The 24,489-nt window shown below is 46.2% G+C and overlaps 1 protein-coding gene across 11 annotated transcripts in view; it reads right to left on the bottom strand.

Moving 5' to 3' along the window:
- LOC110503393 (roundabout homolog 1) overlaps positions 1-24,489 on the bottom strand; it is a 499,811-nt gene that overhangs the window by 5,430 nt on the left and 469,892 nt on the right. For 8 of the 11 annotated variants that reach the window (XM_090218858.1, XM_090218859.1, XM_090218860.1 and 5 more), the window contains 6 exons: positions 23,384-23,776; positions 22,398-22,514; positions 19,499-19,643; positions 19,071-19,325; positions 17,915-18,432; positions 15,797-15,961 (listed from right to left, as the gene is read on the bottom strand). In XM_090218858.1, the coding sequence (XP_090074984.1) occupies positions 15,797-15,961; positions 17,915-18,432; positions 19,071-19,325; positions 19,499-19,643; positions 22,398-22,514; positions 23,384-23,776 (1,593 nt within the window). The remainder of the gene's footprint in view (positions 1-15,796; positions 15,962-17,914; positions 18,433-19,070; positions 19,326-19,498; positions 19,644-22,397; positions 22,515-23,383; positions 23,777-24,489) is intronic. The other 3 variants (XM_090218866.1, XM_090218867.1, XM_090218868.1) reach the window with 1 other exon arrangement.

Raw genomic sequence — 24,489 nt, 5'->3', positions numbered from 1 at the left:
CATTCTTCTGCTCTCTCTCTCATTCTCTCTCTCTCTCATGCTGCTCTCGTCTCTCATGCTTGGCTCTCCGCTCTCATTCCTCTCTCATGTCGCTCTCTCTCTCATGTCTTCTGCTCGCTCGCTCATTCCGCTCGCTCGCAGTTCTTTTCGTCTCTCGCTGCATGCTGCGCTCTCTCATTCTTCTCCGCATGCGATGGAGGAGAGAGAGATGGAGGAGAGAGAGAGAGAGAGATGGAGTAGAGAGAGAGATGGAGGAGAGAGAGGGAGATGGAGGAAGGGGAGATGGAGGAAGACAGAGATGGAGGAGAGAGAGATGGAGGAGAGATGGAGATGGAGGAGAGAGAGAGAGATGGAGGAGAGATAGAGATAGAAGGAAAGAGAGATGGATCAGAGAGAGAGAGATGGAGGGAGAGATAGAGAGATATGGAGGAGAGAGAGATGGAGGAGAGAGAGATGGAGGAGAGAGAGAGATGGAGGAGAGAAGAGAGATGGAGGGAGAGAGAGGAGGAGAGAGAGCGATGGAGGAGAGAGAGAGAGATGGAGGAGAGAGAGAGATGGAGGAGAGAGAGAGAGATGGAGGAGGAATAGGGAGAGAGAGGGAGATGGAGGAGAGAGAGAGATGGAGGAGAAAAAGAGATGGAAGAGAGAGAGAGCGATGGAGGAGAGAGAGATGGAGGAGAGAGAGAGAGAGAGATGGAGTAGAGAGAGAGATGGAGGAGAGAGAGGGAGATGGAGGAAGGGGGAGATGGAGGGAGCAGGATGGAGAGAGAGATGGAGGGAGAGATGGAGATGGAGGAGAGAGAGAGAGATGGAGGAGAGATAGAGATAAAGGAGAGAGAGAGAGATGGATCAGAGAGAGATGGAGGAGAGAGAGATGGAGGAGAGAGAGAGATGGAGGAGAGAGAGAGATGGAGGAGAGAGAGAGAGAGCGATGGAGGAGAGAGAGAGATGGAGGAGAGAGAGAGAGATGGAGGAGAGAGAGAGAGATGGGGGAGAGAGAGGGAGATGGAGGAGAGAGAGAGATGGAGGAGAAAAAGAGATGGAAGAGAGAGCGATGGAGGAGAGAGAGATGGAGGGAGAGAGAGAGAGAGATGGAGTAGAGAGAGAGATGGAGGAGAGAGAGGGAGATGGAGGAAGGGGGAGATGGAGAGACAGAGATGGAGGGAGAGAGAGATGGAGGAGAGATGGAGATGGAGGAGAGAGAGAGATGGAGGAGAGATAGAGATAAAGGAGAGAGAGAGAGATAGATAGAGAGAGAGAGATGGAGGAGAGAGAGAGAGATATGGAGGAGAGTGAGATGGAGGAGAGAGAGATGGAGGAGAGAGAGAGATGGAGGAGAGAGAGAGCGATGGAGAGAGAGAGATGGAGGAGAGAGAGAGATGGAGGAGAGAGAGAGATGGAGGAGAGAGAGAGATGGAGGAGAGAGAGGGAGATGGAGGAGAGAGAGGGAGATGGAGAGACAGAGATGGAGGAGAGAGAGAGATAGGGGAGGGAGATGGAGATGGAGGAGAGAGAGAGAGATGGAGGAGAGATGGAGATGGAGAGAGAGATGGAGGAGAGAGGTGGAGGAGAGGGAGATGGAGGAGAGAGAGAGAGATGGAGGGAGAGAGAGAGAGATGAGGAGAGAGAGAGAGATAAAGGAGAGAGAGATGGATCAGAGAGAGAGATAGAGGAGAGAGGGAAATGGAGGAAAAAGAGAGAGATGGAGGAGAGAGAGATGGAGGAGAGAGGTGGAGGAGAGGGAGAGATAAAGGGAGAGAGAGAGATGGATCAGAGAGAGAGAGATAGAGGAGAGAGGGAAATGAGAGAAAGAGAGAGATGGAGGAGAGAGAGATGGAGGAGAAAGAGAGATGGAGGAGAGAGAGAGCGATGGAGGAGAGAGAGAGATGGAGGAGAGAGAGAGAGAGATGGAGGAGAGAGAGAGAGAGATGGAGAGAGAGATAGAGAGGAGAGAGAGAGAGATGGAGGAGAGAGAGAGAGATGGAGGAGAGAGAGAGATAGAGGAGAGAGAGAGAGATAAAGGAGAGAGAGAGATGGATAAGAGAGAGAGAGATAGAGGAGAGAGGGAAATGGAGGAAAAAGAGAGAGATGGAGGAGAGAGAGATGGAGGAGAAAGAGAGATGGAGAGAGAGAGAGATGGAGGAGAGAGAGAGATAAGAGGAGAGAGAGAGATGGAGAGAGAGAGATGGAGGAGAAAAAGAGATGGAAGAGAGAGAGAGCGATGGAGGAGAGAGAGATGGAGAGAGAGAGAGAGAGATGGAGTAGAGAGAGAGAGATGGAGAGAGAGGGAGATGGAGGGAAGGGGGAGATGGAGGAGACAGAGATGGAGGAGAGAGAGATGGAGGAGAGATGGAGATGGAGGAGAGAGAGAGAGATGGAGGAGAGATAGAGATAAAGGAGAGAGAGATAGATAGAGAGAGAGATGAGGAGAGAGAGATGGAGGAGAGAGAGAGAGAGATGGAGAGAGAGAGATAGAGGAGAGAGAGAGCGATGGAGGAGAGAGAGAGATGGAGGAGAGAGAGAGATGGAGGAGAGAGAGAGATGGGGGAGAGAGAGGGAGATGGAGGAGAGAGAGAGAGAGATGGAGGAGAAAAAGAGATGGAAGAGAGAGAGAGCGATGGAGGAGAGAGAGATGGAGGAGAGAGAGAGAGATGGAGTAGAGAGAGAGATGGAGGAGAGAGAGGGAGATGGAGGAAGGGGGAGATGGAGGAGAGATAGAGATATGGAGGAGAGAGAGATGGAGGAGGAGAGAGAGATGGAGGAGAGAGAGATGGAGGAGAGAGAGAGAGATGGAGGAGAGAGAGAGATGGAGGAGAGAGAGAGCGATGGAGGAGAGAGAGAGATGGAGGAGAGAGAGAGATGGAGGAGAGAGAGAGAGATGGAGGAGAGAGAGAGATGGGGAGAGAGAGGGAGATGGAGGAGAGAGAGAGATGGAGGAGAAAAAGAGATGGAAGAGAGAGAGCGATGGAGAGAGAGATGGAGGAGAGAGAGAGAGAGAGATGGAGTAGAGAGAGAGAGAGATGGAGAGAGGGGAATGGAGGAAGGGGGAGATGGAGGAGAGACAGAGATGGAGGAGAGAGAGATGGAGGAGAGATGGAGATGGAGGAGAGAGAGAGAGATGGAGGAGAGATAGAGATAAAGGAGAGAGAGAGATGGATAAGAGAGAGAGAGATGGAGAGAGATGGAGGAGAGAGAGAGATGGAGGAGAGAGAGAGATGGAGGAGAGAGAGAGAGTGATGGAGAGAGAGAGAGATGGAGGAGAGAGAGAGAGATGGAGGAGAGAGAGAGATGGGGGAGAGAGAGAGATGGAGGAGAGAGAGAGATGGAGGAAGAAAGAGATGGAAGAGAGAGAGCGATGGAGGAGAGAGAGATGGAGGGAGAGAGAGAGAGAGATGGAGTAGAGAGAGAGATGGAGGAGAGAGAGGGAGATGGAGGAAGGGGGAGATGGAGGAGAGACAGAGATGGAGGAGAGAGATGGAGGAGAGATGGAGATGAAGGAGAGAGAGAGAGAGATGGAGGAGAGATAGAGATAAAGGAGAGAGAGAGATAGATAGAGAGAGATGGAGGAGAGAGAGATATGGAGGAGAGTGAGATGGAGGAGAGAGAGATGGAGGAGAGAGAGAGATGGAGGAGAGAGAGAGCGATGGAGGAGAGAGAGAGATGGAGGAGAGAGAGAGATGGAGGAGAGAGAGAGAGATGGAGGAGAGAGAGGGAGATGGAGGAGAGAGAGAGGGAGATGGAGGAGAGACAGAGATGGAGGAGAGAGAGAGATAGGGGAGGGAGATGGAGATGGAGGAGAGAGAGAGAGATGGAGGAGAGATGGAGATGAAGGAGAGAGAGATGGAGGAGAGAGGTGGAGGAGAGGGAGATGGAGGAGAGAGAGAGAGATGGAGGAGAGAGAGATGGAGGAGAGAGAGAGATAAAGGAGAGAGAGATGGATCAGAGAGAGAGATGGAGAGAGGGAAATGGAGGAAAAAGAGAGAGATGGAGAGAGAGATGGAGGAGAGAGGTGGAGGAGAGGGAGAGATAAAGGAGAGAGAGAGAGATGGATCAGAGAGAGAGAGATAGAGGAGAGAGGGAAATGGAGGAAAAAGAGAGAGATGGAGGAGAGAGAGATGGAGGAGAAAGAGAGATGGAGGGAGAGAGAGAGCGATGGAGGAGAGAGAGATGGAGGAGAGAGAGAGAGATGGAGGAGAGAGAGAGAGATGGAGGAGAGAGAGAGAGATAGAGGAGAGAGAGAGATGGAGGAGAGAGAGATGGAGGAGAGAGAGATAGAGGGAGAGAGAGATGGAGGAGAGAGAGAGAGAGATGGAGGAGAGAGAGAGATAGAGGAGAGAGAGAGATAAAGGAGAGAGAGAGATGGATCAGAGAGAGAGATAGAGGAGAGAGGGAAATGAAATGGAGGAAAAAGAGAGAGATGGAGGAGAGAGAGATGGAGGAGAAAGAGAGATGGAGGAGAGAGAGAGAGATGGAGGAGAGAGAGAGATAGAGGAGAGAGAGAGATGGAGGAGAGAGAGAGAGATGGAGGAGAGAGAGATGGAGGAGAGAGAGAGATAAAGGAGAGAGAGAGAGATGGATCAGAGAGAGAGAGATAGAGGAGAGAGGGAAATGGAGGAAAAAGAGAGAGATGGAGGAGAGAGAGATGGAGGGAAAGAGAGATGGAGGAGAGAGAGAGCGATGGAGGAGAGAGAGAGATGGAGGGAGAGAGAGAGAGATGGAGGAGAGAGAGAGAGATGGAGGAGAGAGAGAGAAGAGGAGAGAGAGAGATGGAGGAGAGAGAGAGAGATGGAGGAGAGAGAGAGATAGAGGAGAGAGAGAGATGGAGGAGAGAGAGAGAGATGGAGGGAGAGAGAGAGATAGAGGAGAGAGATAGATGGAGGAGAGAGAGAGAAAGATATGGAAGAGAGAGAGCGATGGAGGAGAGAGAGATGGAGGAGAGAGAGAGAGAGAGATGGAGTAGAGAGAGAGAGAGAGAGATGGAGGAGAGATAGAGATAAAGGAGAAGAGAGATGGATCAGAGAGAGAGATGGAGGAGAGAGAGAGATATGGAGGAGAGAGAGATGGAGGAGAGAGAGATGGAGGAGAGAGAGAGAGATGAAGGAGAGAGAGAGATGGAGGAGAGAGAGAGCGATGGAGGAGAGAGAGAGATGGAGGAGAGAGAGGATGGAGGAGAGAGAGAGAGAAGAGGAGAGAGAGAGAGAGATGGGGGAGAGAGAGGGAGATGGAGGAGAGAGAGAGAGATGGAGGAGAAAAGAGATGGAAGAGAGAGAGCGATGGAGGAGAGAGAGATGGAGGAGAGAGAGAGAGAGAGATGGAGTAGAGAGAGAGAGATGGAGGAGAGAGAGGGAGCTGGAGGAAGGGGGAGATGGAGGAGAGACAGAGATGGAGGAGAGAGAGATGGAGGAGAGATGGAGATGGAGGAGAGAGAGAGAGATGGAGGAGAGATAGAGATAAAGGAGAGAGAGAGATGGATCAGAGAGAGAGATGGAGGAGAGAGAGAGATATGGAGGAGAGTGAGATGGAGGAGAGAGAGATGGAGGAGAGAGAGAGAGATGGAGGAGAGAGAGAGCGATGGAGGAGAGAGAGAGATGGAGGAGAGAGAGAGATGGAGGAGAGAGAGAGATGGAGGAGAGAGAGAGAGATGGAGGAGAGAGAGAGAGATGGAGGAGAGAGAGGGAGATGGTGGAGAGAGAGGGAGATGGAGGAGAGACAGAGATGGAGGAGAGAGAGAGATAGGGGAGGGAGATGGAGATGGAGGAGAGAGAGAGAGATGGAGGAGAGATGGAGATGGAGGAGAGAGAGATGGAGGAGAGATGGAGATGGAGGAGAGAGAGATGGAGGAGAGAGGTGGAGGAGAGGGAGATGGAGGAGAGAGAGAGAGATGGAGGAGAGAGAGAGATGGAGGAGAGAGAGAGATAAAGGAGAGAGAGAGATGGATCAGAGAGAGAGAGATAGAGGAGAGAGGGAAATGGAGGAAAAAGAGAGAGATGGAGGAGAGAGAGATGGAGGAGAAAGAGAGATGGAGGAGAGAGAGAGCGATGGAGGAGAGAGAGAGATGGAGGAGAGAGAGAGATGGAGGAGAGAGAGAGAGATGGAGGAGAGAGAGAGATAGAGGAGAGAGAGAGAGATGGAGGAGAGCGTGACTATCAGCAGCTGGCTTTCTGACCTGCTCCACTTCCCCTGTCGATTAATCAATGTCTGTCCTTGAGCCATTATTCATATGAGCCTTACTGGTGGGCTGAAACATCTAGACACACACAGACACACACAGACACACCCGTCCAAGCAAAACAAGCTGCCTGAGAAAAGCCTTGTCTGCGTTGCTTTCGATCGATGGCTTTTCATCTTTTAATCAGCCTCGCAGTTGAGTGACGGGTCAGCTCTGTCGGCCGGCACGGCCCATAATCCACACAGGAGTTAAAGTTAAAAACATAGCAATCAGCCATTCCCGCCGCTCACTTCCAGCATCTCAACACCGCTCACACCTACCATCCCATTGCTGCTCACACCCAATACTGTTCACAGTCAGCATCCCAATGTCGCTCACACCCAGCATCCCAATGTCGCTCACACCCAGCACCCCGATGCTGATTAGACCCAGCTTCCCAATGTCGCTCACACCCAGCATCCCGATGCTGATTACACCCAGCATCCCAATGCCGCTAACACCCAGCATCCTGATGCTGATTAGACCCAGCTCCCCAATGTCGCTCACACCCAGCATCCTGATGCTGATTAGACCCAGCTTCCCAATGTCTCTCATACCCAGCATCCCAATGATGATTACACCCAGCTTCCCAATGTCGCTCACACCCAGCATCCCGATGCTGATTACACCCAGCTTCCCAATGTCGCTCACCCAGCATCCCGATGCTGATTACACCCAGCTTCCCAATGTCGCTCACACCCAGCATCCCAATGCTGATTACACCCAGCATCCCGATGCTGATTACACCCAGCATCCCAATGCCTATTACACCCAGCATCCCTATGCTGCTCACACCCAGCATCCCAATGCCTATTACACCCAGCATCCCTATGCCGCTCACCGCCAGCATCCCAATGCCTATTACACGCAGCATCCCTATGCCGCTCATACCCAGCATCCCAATGCCTATTACACCCAGCATCCCTATGCCGCTCACCGCCAGCATCCCAATGCCTATTACACCCAGCATCCCTATGCCGCTCACACCCAGCATCCTGATGCTGATTATACCCAGCATCCCAATGCCTATTACACCCAGCATCCCAATGCCTATTACACCCAGCATCCCGATGCTGATTACACCCAGCATCCCAATGTCTATTACACCCAGCATCACTATGCGACTCACACCCAGCATCCCAATGCCACTCACACCCAGCATCCCAATGCCTATTACACCCAGCATCCCAATGTCTATTACACCTAGCATCCCTATGCCACTCACACCCAGCATCCCAAAGTCCATCATGTTTTCCACCACTGTTCCACTGTGTATGCTGTGAGCTGAATCACACTGTAGGAACTTCTTACATACTCAGGGTCTAAAGGTGTTGCCATTGCGTTTTTACTATGGAGCTTTGGTTGAATCAGGAAGGTCTAATACACACATCTCCAAACGAGCTTCAACGCCATACAACTCTCCTTCCATGGCCTCCAACTGCTCTTCAACGCTAGTAAAAATAAATGAACGCTCTTCAACTGATTGCTGCCCGCACCCGCACACACCCGACTAGCTTCACTACTCTGGATTTGTATATATATGTGGACAACTACAAATACCTAGGTGTCTGGCTAGACTGTAAACTCCTTCCAGACTCATATTAATCATCTCCAATCCAAAATTAAATCTAGAATCAGTTTCCTATTTCGCAACAAAGCCTCCTTCACTCATGCTGCCAAACATACCCTCGTAAAACTGACTATCCTGCTGATCCAAAGCCAACACCTCGTTTGGCCACCGTTCCTTCCAGTTCTCTGCTGCCAATGACTAGAACGAATTGCAAAAATTACTGAAGTTGGAAACTTATATCTCCCTCACTAACTTCAAGCGTCAGCTGTCAGAGCAGCTTGCCGATCGCTGCAGCTGTACATAGCCAATCTGTAAATAGCCCATCCAACCAACTACCTACCTCATCCCCATATTTGTTTTTGTTTTTCTGCTCTTTTGCACACCAGTATTTCTACCTGCACATCCTCATCTGCACATCTATCACTCCAGTGTTAATGCTAAACTGAAATTACTTCGGCACTATTGGCCTATTTATTGCCTTACCTCCTTACTTCATTTGCTCACACTGTATACATATTTTCCTATTTCCTAGTGTTTGTTTATCCCATGTGTAACTCTGTGTTGTTGTTTGTGTGGCACTGCTTTGCTTTATCTTGGCCAGGTTGCAGTTGTAAATGAGAACTTGTTCTCAACTAGCCTACCTGGTTAAATAAAGGTGTTCTCAACTAGCCTACCTGGTTAAATAAAGGTGTTCTCCACTATCCTACCTGGTTAAATAAAGGTGTTCTCAACTAGCCTACCTGGTTAAATAAAGGTGTTCTCCACTATCCTACCTGGTTAAATAAAGGTGAACTAAAAATAAAATAAAAAAACAACACACCTCCTGAATACACATTGGGTCAGTCGATATCATACGGCAGAAAGTGTCTGCAGTTTATTTTATGTCTCCCTGCCTCCTACCTCAGTCAGGATCCGATCAATGCCACTGTCTGTGAGATATAGCCCCCTACAGGAGGAGGAGGAGAGGAGAGGACAGCCAGGCAGATTTATGGACACATGGAGGTGAGGACAAAAACCTCTTTTAAGACTTAAAAAACTCTCAGCTCAGAGTAGGTATTAGGATGACATTAAGACACTGCTCACACAAGCTCTGAGGCAGGAGTAAAATCAACTCATAAAAGTTTAACTCAGCTGGTATTCATGATCGAAGTACCACAAAGGAAAGATAGTGATGACGCTCAATGACTTGCAAATGATGGGGAATAACAAATCCCGATGAGGCATCGGCAGCTGTGAACACTATAGCATTCGTGAGACAACCACAGAGAAAGTGACTTTACATCAAATGTTGCAATGCTCAAAAAGTTGGATAAAATCTTTGCCTGACACGATCACTTTGCCTAATTCCTGATTAATATGTTGGCATGTATAACCTTTTTTAACCAATGTGATAGGTTAAGGCTTGCTAGGACAGAACTGATCCGGCTGCACTGAGTTGTGAAGTGTGAGGTGCCCTTGAGGCCAACAATAGCAGGAGATTGTATTACTGTAGATGATATCTGGAAATGTGCATGTACACCCTGGCCCATCTACAGTAGTTAGTCCCAATTCTGCCTTGTGCTCTGATATCTGCTTTACTGATTTCTGCTCTTGTAAAAGCCTGGGTTTTCTGCACTTATTACCTAAAATGGATCAATTGAAAGTGTGGGTTCACAGCTCCATTTCAGATGTGCTGGTCATTACTGAGACGTGGTTAGGAAATAGTGTTTTGAACACTGATGTTAACCTTAAACTTTTTTGTCAAGACAGATCTTCCAAAGGTTGTGGAGTGGCAATCTTTACCAAGGATCACCTTCAGTGTTCGGTTGTCTCCACCAAGTCTGTCCCCAAACAATTTGATTAGCTGGTTATAAGCATTACAATTTCAAATAGCTCTTTGTTGACTATTGCTGGGTGTTATCGTCTACCATCAGCACCGGCTTGTACCTTAAATGCCCTAAGCTCTATCCTGGCCCCTTACACTAAGTCTGAATTTGTCCTGCTAGGTGATCTAAACTGGGACATGCTTAAACCACCTGACCAAGTCCTAAAGCAATGGGACTCCCTAAATCTTTCTCAGACTTTTACCAATCCCACAAGGTATGACTCCAAACACCCAGAAAAAGCTAAACTCCTTGATGTTATCCTCACAAATAATCCTGATAGGTATCAGTCTGGTGTTTTCTGTAATGACCTTAGTGATCACTGTTTTACAGCCTGTGTTCGTAAGGATTACTCATTGAAATGATCTGTCCTGATTTGTCATAGACGCTTGCTTAAAATCTTTAATGAGCAACTCTTTCTTCGTTACCTGACCTCTGTAAGTTGATATAGAATCAGCTTGTCGAAGACGCTACAACTTTGTTTTGATATTTTCTGTGGTATTGTTAACAAACACGACCCCATAAAGAAAAATATCATTAAAAACAGGTTCAGCCCCTGGTTCGACCGTGATCTGGCAGAGTTACTCAAGAATTGCATTTGGTGAAAGGCTCAGCACATGCATACTCAAGCTGACTGGCTCTCATTCAGGAAAATGAGAAATAAGCGCACTCAGGCTATCCGGAAGGCCAAAGTTATTTTAAGGAGCAGTTCTCTCTCTGTGGGTCTAACCCCAAGAAGTTCTGTAAAACGATTAACTTCTTGGTGACAGGGGGGCAGTATTGAGCAGCTTGGATGAATAAGGTGCCCAGAGTAAACTGCCTGCTACTCTGTCCCAGATGTTAATATGTGCATATTATTAGTAGTATTGGATATAAAACACTCTGAAGTTTCTAAAACTGTTCGAATGATGAGTGTAACTGAACTCATATGGCAGGCGAAAACCTGAGAAAAATCCAACCAGGAAGTGGGAAATCTGAGGATTTGTTTACCAAACACCCTAACAAAAGAAGCTATTTGGACATAATTGATGGACATTATTGAACAAAACAAACATTTATTGTGGAACTGTGATTCCTGTGAGTGCGTTCTGATGAAGATCATTAAAGGTAAGTGAATATTTATAATGCTATTTCTGACTTATGTCGACCACCCAATATGGCGGATATCTTTTGGGCTGCTTAGTTGTCTGAACGCTGTACTCAGATTATTGCATGGTTTGCGTTTTCCATAAAGTTTTTAAAAAATCTGACACAGTGGTTGCATTAAGGAGAAGTATATCTCCAATTTCATGTATAAACTGTTGTATTCTCATCAACATGTATAATGATTATTTCTGTAAATAGATGTGGCTCTCTGCACAATCACTGCATGTTTTAGAACTACTGAACATAACGTGCCAATGTAAAATTAGATTTTTTGATATAAATATGCACTTTATCGAACAAAACATACATGAATTGTGTAACATTAAGTCCTATGAGTGTCATCTGATGAAGATCATCAAAGGTTAGTGATTAATTTGACCTCTATTTGTGCTTTTTGTGACTCAGACACTGTGGCTTGATTAACAAGAATTGTATCTTTAAAATGGTGTAAAATACTTGTATGCTTGAGGAATTTTAATTAAGAGATTTTTGTTGTTTTGAATTTGGCACCATGCACTTTCACTGGCTGTTGACGAGGTGGGACGCTACCGTCCCAAATATCCCAGAGAGGTTAAAGACCTGGACAGTAAACCCTCCTCCTCACATCTGCCCATGTCCCTTAATGTTGATTATGTGGTTGTTGCTAACAAGGAGCATATGGCTGAGCTCTTTAATCACCACTTCATTAAGTCAGGATTCCTATTTGACTCAGCCATGTCTCCTTGCATTTCAACATTTCCTCATCTCCCACCCCTTCTATTGCGTCTAGCCCCGATTCTCCTCCCTCTCTTTCCCCTGCCCCGCTACAAAGTTTCTCTGTGCAGGTGTAACGGATGTGAAACGGCTAGTTTAGTTAGCGGTGCGCACTAAATAGCGTTTCAATCTGTGACGTCACTTGCTCTGAGACCTTGAAGTAGTGGTTCCCCTTGCTCTGCACGGGCCGCGGCTTTTGTGGAGCGATGGGTAACGATGCTTCGCGGGTGACTGTTGTTGATGTGTGCAGAGGTTCCCTGGTTCGCGCCCGGGTATGGGCGAGGGGACGGTCTAAAGTTATACTGTTACATTGGTGCCGTGACCCGGATCACTGGTTGCTGCGGAAAAGGAGGAAGGTCAAAAGGGGGGTGAGTGTAACGGATGTGAAACGGCTAGCTTAGTTAGCGGTGTGCGCTAAATAACGTTTCAATCTGTGACGTCACTTGCTCTGAGACCTTGAAGTAGTGGTTCCCCTTGCTCTACAAGGGCCACGGCTTTTGTGGAGCGATGGGTAACGATGCTTCGCGGGTGACTGTTGTTGATGTGTGCAGAGGTTCCCTGGTTCGCGCCCGGGTATGGGCGAGGGGACGGTCTAAAGTTATACTGTTACACAGACGGTCACTGAGTCCGAGGTGCTTAAAACCTCTCTGGGATAGGCGTACCGCTAGCGACCCACCTCGACAACATCCGATGAAATTGCAGAGCACCAAATTCAAAATACAGAAATAGTCATAATAAACATTCATAAAAGATACAAGTGTTATACATCGGCTTAAAGATTAACTTAATTAAATTCATGTTAATCCAGCAGCTGTGTCATATTTCAAAATGGCTTTACGGCGAAAGCATGCCATCTGAGGACAGCTCCCCGCTTACAAAAGCATACAAACATTTTCCAGCCAAGTAGAGGAGTCACAAAAGTCAGAAATAGGGATAAAATGAATCACTTACCTTTGATGATCTTCATCTGGTTGCAGTCACAAGAGTCCCAGCTACACAATAAATGTTTGTTTTGTTCATTAAAGTCCCTCTTTATATCCCCAAAAACTCTGTTTTGTTGATGCGTTTTGTTCAGTAATCCACTGGCTCAAAGCTGGTCAAAACATGCAGATGAATACATCCTAATAGTACCGGTAAAGTTCGTAGAAACATGTCAAACGATGTTTATAATTAATCCTCAGGTTGTCAATTGTCTAAATAATCGATAATATTTCAACCGGACAATAGCGTATTCAATAGAAAGGAAAAACAACGAAGGGCGCGCACTCGGTCATGCGTGCAAACCAACACTGCATGATTCTACAGTCCACTGACAGAAAGGTCTCTTTCTTCTTCATTTTTCAGAAAACAAGCCTGAAACAATGTCTAAAGACTGTTGACATCTAGTGAATCCATAGGAACTGCAATCTGGGTCCTAAACCCATTAGATACCGTATAGGCATTCAATTGAAAAGCACCCGCATCAAGAAAATTCCACTTCCTGGATGGATTTTCCTCAGGTTTTCGCCTGCCATATCAGTGTTGTTATTCTCACAGACATCATTTGAACAGTGTTGGAAACTTTAGAGTGTTTTCTATCCAATACTACCAATTATATGCATATCCTAGCTTCTGGGCCTGAGTAACAGGCAGTTTACTTTGGGCACCTCACTCATCCAAACTTCTGAATACGGCCCCCTATCCCTAAAAAGTTTTAAAGAGAGACTCAACGATGGCTCAGTTAGTAAGAGAATACACCACCAAGTATGTAGATTTATTTCCCACATTGGACGCCTATGCAGATGTATGGATACATGTGTTTGCTAAATTAAGATTTTAGCAAAGATGGAATGGAAAGGGTTAACTTGAGTGTGGAAGTTAAAACAGGCATTACACCAGCATGTGAACCACATGGGGAAATAACCTCAAACCTGGTCATCTCACCATCCACAGAGCAAACAGGACTAAATGAGAATCAAAGAGGGGGAAGGGGGGGGTGGAGAGTGGAGAGAGGGGGTTTGGTCCACTTGTACCCCTGTCTTTTAATTCCCCTGCTAACTGATGCTTCTGGGTATTTATGGCTGTCCTGTCCTGGGTGGATTACTGCTCTCGCTTTGACCTCCAATGCAATGGACAGCAGGGGGACACAGCTAGCGGGGGGGGGGGGGGGGGCAATCATCATACTACTATGGAAATAAATACATGAAGATACATCAACCTCTCTCCTCCCCGTCACCTGTCTCCTCCCCGTCACCTCTCTCCTCCCCGTCACCTCTCTCCTCCCCGTCTCCTCTCTCCTCCCCGTCTCCTCTCTCCCCCCGTCTCCTCTCTCCTCCCAGTCTCCTCTCTCCTCCACGTCACCTCTTTCCTCCCCGTTACCTCTCTCTTCACCGTCACCTCTCTCCTCCCCGTCACCTCTCTCCTCCCCGTTACCTCTCTCTTCCCCGTCACCTCTCTTCCCCGTCACCTCTCTCTTCCCCGTCACCTCTCTCTTCCCCGTCATCTCTATCCTCCCATCACCTGTCTCCTCCCCCATCACCTCTCTCCTCCCCATCACCTCTCTCCTCCCCATCACCTATCTCCTCCCCATCACCTATCTCCTCCCCATCACCTATCTCCTCCCCATCACCTCTCTCCTCCCCATCACCTCTCTCCTCCCCATCACCTCTCCCCTCCCCATCACCTCTCCCCTCCCCCTCTCTCTTCCCCATCACCTCTCTCCTCCCCGTCACATCTCTTCTCCCCCGTCACCTCTCTCCTCCCCCGTCACCTCTCTCCTCCCCCGTCACCTCTCTCCTCCCGTCACCTCTCTCCCTCCCCTGTCACCTCTCTCCCTCCACTATCCTCTCTCTCCTCCCCATCACCTCTCTCCTCCCCATCATCTCTCTCCTCCCTATCACCTCTCTCCTCCCTATCACCTCTCTGTCACTCACCCAGCCCCCCACTACAGTGCAATCAATATATTCAGATGGAATACAATCAGCGACCAGACCAGACTGGGGCTGGAGAACTGTCTTGTCTCCTCTCCTCCTCACTCCTCTCAGACACACATAGGGAACAAAGATTGGGAGTGAGGGAGGAGGGAGGGAGAGGAGATGGAGGGAGCTGGAAGAGAGCAGAGTGAGGGATGGAGAGTTTACTTCAAAGGGAGGGGATGGGGTGGAAGGCAGGATGAAGGGATGAAGGGAGAAGGGGTAGGATTTGGTGCAGTGATAGCTGGTCTGGCTCAGAGTGGGGCTGGATATTAAATCTGCCTGTCAAGTGCTTCCAGCACACACACCTACACGGACGCATCCATTCACTCACACACACACACACACACACACACACACACACACACACACACACACACACACACACACACACACACACACACACACACACACACACACACACACACACACACACACACACACACACACACACACACACACACACACACACACACACACACACACACACACAATCCCAGAGGAAAACAGAACTAAAACTAAACACATAGGCCACAAATAAAGCAACAATAAATACCCTTAAAGTTGACAACCTTCATTTTGACAAGGATAAGCATATTCCCGGTGCTGTGCGTTGTTACTCTGTAGTTAGCCTCTGCTTTGTTTATTCCTGGCTTCTGGAGTGGAGGCCAGGGGGCCACTTCAATAAGAGCCAGAGCACCTGGGGTAATTTCATTAGTGGCTGGCTGGAGTGGAAGACATTCCAGTTTCAGCAGCAGGAGAACGGGCTGGAACTGGACAGTAGTCCCCTGAGACAGGCCCCCTCCACACCCCTACCATCTAGGCTGCTCTGCTCAGCACCACCACAGATTGGAAGTGATCTCACACACACGAGGGGAAGATGATTAAAAGCTCTGACTTATGACACACTCACACTCAGTCCTGGACACTGTCTCAGGCAGGCACCATGCCATACATCACATGGGGTGGGGCTGGGTACTGAGATATGACAGTATTAGTGGACTAGATTACAAATGGATCCATGGTACAACTCCAGTCCTCATTATGAGGTATTACAGAATTAGTGGACTAGTTTACAAATGGACCCATGGTACAACTCCAGTCCTCATTATGAGGTATTACAGATTTAGTGGAATAGTTTACAAATGGATCCATGGCACAACTCCAGTCCTCATTATGAGGTATTACAGATTTAGTGGACTAGTTTTTCAAATGGATCCATGGTACAACTCCAGTCCTCATTATGATATTCCACCTCGTACAGTACTTTAGTGATTAATAAGCAGAGTGTGGTTCTGTACTGTACCTTCAGGGTAGGCCTCTCGTCGCTGGAGCCCTGGGTGGCCCGCTGCAGTGTGCTGCTTCTGCTTCTTAGGAGGCCTCTTCTGCATGTTGGCCGTGCTCATGTTGCTGTCTGTGGACAGGGGGCTGCCAGGACGGTGGCCTGAAGGGGTCATTTGATACTTTCGTCCTGAAGGAAAATACACATTTGGTAAGGTACATGAAACCATGAAAAGGTTTCCCCTCTGTCAGTGGGCTTTCAGAATAAGAGATTCATAAACTAGAGATATCAGTTTAAGCTAGAGATATCAGTTTAAGATAGAGATATCAGTTCAGCTAGATATATCAGTTTAAGCTAGATATATCAGTTTAAGCTAGAGATATCAGTTCAAACTGGAGAAATCAGATTAAGCTGGATATATCAGTTTAAGATAGAGATATCAGTTTAAGATAGAGATATCAGTTTAAGCTAGAGATATCAGTTTAAGCTAGAGATATCAGTTTAAGCTAGAGATATCTGTTTAAGATAGAGATATCAGTTCAGCTAGATATATCAGTTTAAGCCAGATATATCAGTTTAAAGTGGAGAAATCAGTTTAAGATAGAGATATCTGTTTAAGATAGAGATATCAGTTCAGCTAGATATATCAGTTTAAGCTAGAGATATCAGTTTAAGATAGAGATATCACTTTAAGATAGAGATATCACTTTAAGATATAGATATCAGTTTAAGCTAGAGATATCAGTTTGAGCTAGATATATCAGTTTAAGCGAGAGATATCAGTTTAAGATAGAGATATCCGTTTAAACTAGAGATATCAGTTTAAGATAGAGATATCAGTTCAGCTAGATATATCAGTTTAAGCTAGAGATATCACTTTAAGATAGAGATATCACTTTAAGCTAGAGATATCAGTTTAAGCTAGAGATATCACTTTAAGATAGAGATATCACTTTAAGATATAGATATCAGTTTAAGCTAGAGATATCAGTTTGAGCTAGATATATCAGTTTAAGCGAGAGATATCAGTTTAAGATAGAGATATCCGTTTAAACTAGAGATATCAGTTTAAGATAGAGATATCCGTTTAAACTAGAGATATCAGTTTAAGATAGAGATATCAGTTTAAGATAGAGATATCAGTTTAAGCTAGAGATATCAGTTTAAGATAGAGATATCCGTTTAAACTAGAGATATCAGTTTAAGATAGAGATATCCGTTTAAACTAGAGATATCAGTTTAAGATAGAGATATCAGTTTAAGATAGAGATATCAGTTTAAGCTAGAGATATCAGTTTAAGATAGAGATATCAGTTTAAGCTAGAGTTATCTGTTTAAGATAGAGATATCAGTTTAAGTTAGCGATATCCGTTTAAGATAGAGATATCAGTTTAAGCTAGAGATATCCGTTTAAAATAGAGATATCCGTTTTGTATTGGCTGCGTCTCAATCCATCGCGTCCTCCAGTGTCATACTTCCGCATCTGCGGTGAAGGTGCAGTGTTTGTCAGATCATGAAACATCCTGAAAATCAGTCTTCTCACGAAAACGTCTGTAGTGTCCGAACAGCGTTCAAACTATTCTGACTATTCTATGGAAAGGGGAGACTCTCACGAACACGATGGTGTTCTCCATTTGGCTCTACGACCCCCACAAGTGTCAAGTGACTCGTCTGAAGGTAATGTCTTTTTTTTTTATGGAAGTTTGAAGGTAGTTTTGTGCCTACCTTAAAACATGGGTTAAATATGTGTAAATACATTTATACAGTATACTGTATTTTTAATTTCTCTTAGATTTAGGACAGACTTTTCAAAACCTTTTTTCTTATGATTTTGTTTTTCAATGTCCATTTTGCAATTTATGAATTTGTAGTTCAATGCATTTCCATTGGCTTTAGTAGTAAAGGCCAAAATCAATATTTTATCCCCAAAAAAATGTATACCTAAAGGGGCCCTCAAATAAAAAATAAAATAGCTAAATGATCCATAGTATGACCATCATACCGTATATCAATACCATTTGTCAGCTTAGCACCCACCCTCCCCCAACGTCTTAGACTCTAAGGAATTAAGGTGCTCATTATCTTGTATTCTCTACTTCTTGATAAAGTGACGTTATATTAGTGAGGAATAGATGTGCTTACCTCCGGGGCCTCCCTCCTGGCCTTGCGTGGGGTTGGTGTACTTGGCCACCTTCAGGCCTGCGTACTCTGCAGCAGACGCGACTGCCTGGGCAAAGTCGGCATCTGTGAAGAAGGATCCGTCTGAGGAGCTGACAGCGCTGGAGCGCCCTGACGAGGCATTATCCTCCTCGGATGCCGAACCCCAGCCATTGATCATGGATCCCGTCACAGAGCTCTCCAGGTCCCCCATGCTGGAGGCTGGCGTCTGCTCCAGGCCCCGCAGCAGCAGCCTCCTGGGGTGCATCTGCTGGGGGTGGTGGGGGTGGTGGGGGTGGTGAGGGTGGGTGTGGTGGTGGTGCACCTTAGCCACCTCCGCGTCTGTCTCGTCCCCTTCCTCCTCCTCCTCCTCCTCCTCCTCTTCCTCCAACATCTCCCCCTCTTCCTCCATGCCATCTGTGTCCAGGGACATGGGGCTGGAGATGTAGCCGTAGGTGTGTGAGGGGGAGAGGGGCCGGGGAGGGGGGCTCACTGCATGGCGTCTGAAACAGCAGGAGACATGTTCTTAATGTAGGGTATGGGAAATCAATTATATAAATCAATTATAAAATATGATTGCATTTTTTTGCAGAGACTATTGAAATCATTACTACAGTGGGTATCACCCATTTATTGTCTTACAAAGTGGGAATAAAATATATTTAGTATCGTTTTTTGTCAACGATCAAAACAAAAGATGAATGAAAGATAAATCAATAATACACCTTGAATAAATAAGTACTAACAATATACTTCAGAAACAGCTCTTTGCATGACTTTAGTGCCTTGCTCCATAAAGGATACATGTTTTGATATATTCTGATTCTGTATACTTGATTCTGTATATGTTTCACTCTGTCATTTAGGTCTAACTGAACTCATTTATGGGGTGAATACTTACGCAACGACCATATTTTTATTTTATTGTACATTTATAGAATGTTCTTTTCACTTTAACATTATGGAGTATCTTGTGTAGATCAATGACCCCGAAAAAAAATCACAATTAAATATATTTCATTCCCACTTTGTAACGCAATAGACTGTTAAAATATCTAAGGGGGAGGGTGAATACTTATGATACCCACTGTATATCAGCCAATCAGAGTCTATTTTAATCCAGAATAACACCTCCCAGTACCTGCGCTCGTGTCCAGAGCCAATGCTGTCTGCAGTGTCTTGGAGCATGGGTTGCAGCTCATCCTGGGGCGAGGGGGTGAGGGTGGCTGTGGACTGGTGGCTGTAGGACACCGCGGCGGGGGACGAGGCAGCCCCTCTGACAGGTGGAGTGGGACCCCTCTCCATCTCCTCCTCCTCCTCTTCCTCCTCCTCCAGTTCATCTGGCTGCAGGTACATGTGGGAGGGGGGCAGGGAGCACTGCATGTCTGGGTCATAGCTGTCAACACAGTGAAACACGCAGATTAGTTGGATGTCACTCAACGTGACAATAACATTCATAGCTGGAACAATGTTGCTAGTATATAGTCATGTTGTGCTGCTACCAAGGTAAAGGAAAAGGTTTGTGTGTGTGTGTGTGTGTGTATGTGTGTGTGTGTAGACATCTCCCACCTCTCGTCCATAGACAGGGAGTACTCCTCCATGTTGCGGCAGGGAGGTGGGTTAGCAGGGGGAGGAGGCAGAAGGTCAGCCCAGTTCATTGCACTCTGTTTGGGTAGTTTGGGGGTGCGCACTCCCTTCTTTTGACCTTGACTCCCTGGAAAAACATGAACAAAGAACTCCTTCAGTCAGAAACATGCAGACACACATCCCCACTCCCACATCCTCCTCTGTCTCACAACCATCTACATAGTTGAATAATGTTAAATCAGCAGTGAAATTAATACATCGACAGCAGATAATAGAATAGGAACAAACAGGGCTAATTACAGCGTGGGATTTACACTGATAAAAAAATATATCATTTTACACGAGAGCATGTCAGCTAATGGCAACCCCTTACTTTATGGACGTTGCGAAAATGCACCACGCACATTATCTCTCAATGTGTAATTAATGCCAGCCATGCCATCAAAAACACAGTCATTTTTCAACTAATGTTCACCATTGCCAAGAGAAAATAGAAAAACATGAAAAAAAGAAGAAAACATCAGAGGCCAATTAACAGCAGCCAATTAGAATGGGAAACCAATGAGCTGTGAGCTCAGCGAGCACAGAGGGCTGCTCTTTAATGAGCTGAACTTCATATACAATATCAGAATGGATCCTGGGCGTTATGGAGGCAGTGTTGCATTCCCTCTGGAATGTGTGTGTCATTAGTCCTTGTCCAGAAACAAACACTGCAGCTCTGATGAGATTATCCTCCTCTTTGCCGGAATGAAGGGGACGGTAATTCATGTTTTTTTACAAAAAACTGTCTGAGCAACAAGGAAGAACCAAATATAACGTCCAGTGACTAGCTCACACGACAGAAAAACAACCCATGGGATTGAATTTTGCTCACACACACTTCAACTTCAGCATATGTATGTATACACACACAGACTGGAAAACTGACACAGATTGGAAAACTGACACTTACTGGAAACACACACAGAATGGGAACAAACAGAATGGGAACACACAGAATGGAAACACAGAATGGGAACACACAGAATGGGAACACACAGAATGGGAACAATCAGAATGGGAACAAACAGAATGGGAACACACAGAATGGGAACACACAGAATGGGAACAAACAGAATGGGAACAAACAGAATGGGAACACACAGAATGGGAACAAACAGAATGGGAACACACAGAATGGGAACACACAGAATGGGAACAAACAGAATGGGAACAAACAGAATGGGAACACACAGAATGGGAACACACAGAATGGGAACAAACAGAATGGGAACAAACAGAATGGGAACACACAGAATGGGAACACACAGAATGGGAACACACAGAATGGGAACAAACAGAATGGGAACACACAGAATGGGAACAAACAGAATGGGAACACACAGAATGGGAACACACAGAATGGGAACACACAGAATGGGAACAAACAGAATGGGAACACACAGAATGGGAACACACAGAATGGGAACACACAGAATGGGAACAAACAGAATGGGAACAAGCAGAATGGGAACACACAGAATGGGAACAAACAGAATGGGAACAGACAGAATTGGAACACACAGAATGGGAACACACAGAATGGGAACACACATAATGGGAACACAGAATGGGAACACAGAATGGGAACACACGGAATGGGAACACACAGAATGGGAACACACAGAATAGGAACACACAGAATGGGAACAAACAGAATGGGAACAAACAGAATGGGAACACACAGAATGGGAACAAACAGAATGGGAACACACAGAATGGGAACAAACAGAATGGGAACACACAGAATGGGAACACACAGAATGGGAACACACAGAATGGGAACAAACAGAATGGGAACAAACAGAATGGGAACACACAGAATGGGAACAAACAGAATTGGAACACACAGAATGGGAACAAACAGAATGGGAACACACAGAATGGGAACACACAGAATGGGAACACACAGAATGGGAACACACAGAATGGGAACACACAGAATGGGAACAAACAGAATGGGAACACACAGAATGGGAACAAACAGAATGGGAACACACAGAATGGGAACACACAGAATGGGAACACACAGAATGGGAACAATCAGAATGGGAACAAACAGAATGGGAACACACAGAATGGGAACACACAGAATGGGAACAAACAGAATGGGAACAAACAGAATGGGAACACACAGAATGGGAACAAACAGAATGGGAACAAACAGAATGGGAACACACAGAATGGGAACACACAGAATGGGAACAAACAGAATGGGAACACACAGAATGGGAACAAACAGAATGGGAACACACAGAATGGGAACAAACAGAATGGGAACACACAGAATGGGAACACACAGAATGGGAACACACAGAATGGGAACACACAGAATGGGAACACACAGAATGGGAACACACAGAATGGGAACACACAGAATGGGAACAAACAGAATGGGAACACACAGAATGGGAACACACAGAATGGGAACACAGAATGGGAACACACAGAATGGGAACACACAGAATGGGAACACACAGAATGGGAACTGAAACCGGACGTTTCTTTTCTCTTTCTTTGTGTTCTTCATTTTCCCTCCACTGAAGGCTGCTTTTCATTCCTCTTCAAGAGACTGACATGGAAATTAATCAAAATTACAATTTTAAAGCATCATGCATTATTAGTCCCACTATGATTTATTGCTTTTGAGGAAAAGAATGATTTAGAAATGGAGCTTCTGGGTTGAAAGTGATTAAGTGGTTTTATAGAAATAATAATGAACTGGAAACAACAACAACAAGAGCGATTGACTGAACATCCAGGCAGTAAAACACCAGCCATCTGGCTGTGGATCTGATAACCCCTGTCTACCCCTGTCCCCCCTCCTTCCCTCCCCTCTCACCAGAGGTGCTGCTGCTGCCACGGTCAGAGCTGTTGTAGGATCCCCCTGTGTGGGCCTCGTGGGCCTGGTTATAGAGGATGGTGGTAGCCATGGGACTGTCCCCTCCTCTATAGTGGTCTGGTAGGGGAGAGGAGGAGGATGGTAAGCATGATGAAGGTGGGTCGCAGGGTAGCATACACTACATTATTGCATTAGAAAAGTACAGATAGCTTATGAAAATGAATGAGAGAAGGGGACATTATGATATCAAAAGATGCATAGAGACTGTTTGAGTTTTAACTGACTAATGATCACAGTTAGGCTAACATAAGTGCTAACATTGTAACAACACATCTAAATAATGATCTTAACCAGCGATGTGTTTAAATGTGTTTCATACACCTCTAATAAGTTGAAATGTCATTTTAAACTGTCACAACAAACAGTCTGGAGTAATATCATGCAAAAACATGATGTTGTCTTCCTAATAGTGCCTAAGACATGCAATTTCTGTTCCACACAAGAGACCATGACCAAACTGAAAACAGTGTTACTAAAGCAGCAGCTCTTTCCTGCAGGTAAGAACAAGGTGACGACACTTTAGATCAGTGCCTGTCAGTTCCAACAGAAATGTTTCTCTCTCCTTCAGATACCTGACACCTGGAGAAAATCCTTACACCTGTTGCAACGTGACTTTACCCAAGAAGAACAACCCAGACTGAAAAGACAGAAACTGACCCAGAATGTAGAGCAGAGATTATATATGAACACAGAGAGGAAAGAGGAGCTAAGTAAATGCATAACAGACAATGAGAGAGAGACTGATGATGGTCTCTATCAATATGACTGAATGTGGGGCAGCAGGGAAGCGAGTGAAAAAAGGAACATTCTTCAGCATGGTGGGTCCATCCACAGAGATAAAGGGAAAGAAAGAAGGGAAAAAAGAAAGATGGAAGGCGGCTATGTTTTGACCTCCTAACCTCCACCGATTCCCACCACACACTCACCCTTGTTTAGCTTGTTCTGCTCCATGATGTTATACTGGTGGAGCTGTGAGGTCATTTCCTGTTGCTTCTGCAGCTGAACCGGGGTGGGTTTCCAGCCGTGTTTCTCGTTCATCTCCCCTCCCCCTCCTCCTCCTCTCCCTCTGTCTCTGTCTGTGTTGATGTTGTTGCCCAGGATAGACGACTGGATGAGCTGTGTGGTGGCGTACGGGGTGGGCTGTCCCCCTGGTCCACCCGGCCCAACGAAGCGTCCGTCCTTCAGGTTGGGGCTGTTGAAGGTCTTCATCTCGTTGATCTTGTTGGAGAGGTCCACGTCTCCGTACACTCCTCCCTCCGGCACCATCAGGTTGGTCTGTTTGCTCTCCATCTGGTTGTTATAGTTGGCGATGCAGTCGGCTGGATAACATGGGGAGCGGGTGCAGGGTGCAGGGTTTAGTCAAAGACCGGACTAGATTCTATAGCTAGGTTCAGAAGAAGAGGTTTGCCAAGTGCACAAACGGCATGAATGGCATTGTATTCAGTTGTATTCACTGGCATCACATTCCGATAAAAAATAAGATGAAAAGATTAACATTTCAGAATGACACAGAAATAAATCAGCCCGAGTCATTTGTACCTTTCAACAGATCACTGTGCCTTCAGTCTAGACATATATATATATATATATATATATATATATATATATATATATATTTCAGTGCAAACTACAGTTCATTATGTCAGATATCCCCATCTGGTTCAGTTGACTGGAGCTTTATTACACTTCCCTGTCCTTCTGTCTCAATAATGCCTCCGTCTTATCCACAGCTCAACGTGGGTGGCGTGTCTATCCTTCCTGTCAGGCGCCAGGCGAGGAGGCTTTGCTCATTGAGAAGGACAGTGGAACATGTCTGTATCAGAAGGTTGGAGGGAAGCGTGCAGCAAAGAACAAAGCTCCACTGTCAGATCCAATGTTCTCTGGCTCATAAAATATTCAAATCCTCCAGCAGATCTGAGAGACAGCCTTGCGGTAAATATCAAGGACGGCTGTAGGTGGAACAACCGAGCGCACGTGAACCTCACATTTCCAAGAAGCGAGGGATATCTGAGGCACTTCAGAGGCACTTGTG

Source organism: Oncorhynchus mykiss, chromosome 24 (assembly GCF_057628025.1).
Source record: "Oncorhynchus mykiss isolate SJ-2025 chromosome 24, ASM5762802v1, whole genome shotgun sequence".
Lineage (NCBI taxonomy): Eukaryota > Metazoa > Chordata > Actinopteri > Salmoniformes > Salmonidae > Oncorhynchus > Oncorhynchus mykiss.
This window is presented reverse-complemented; position numbering and strand designations above follow the sequence as displayed.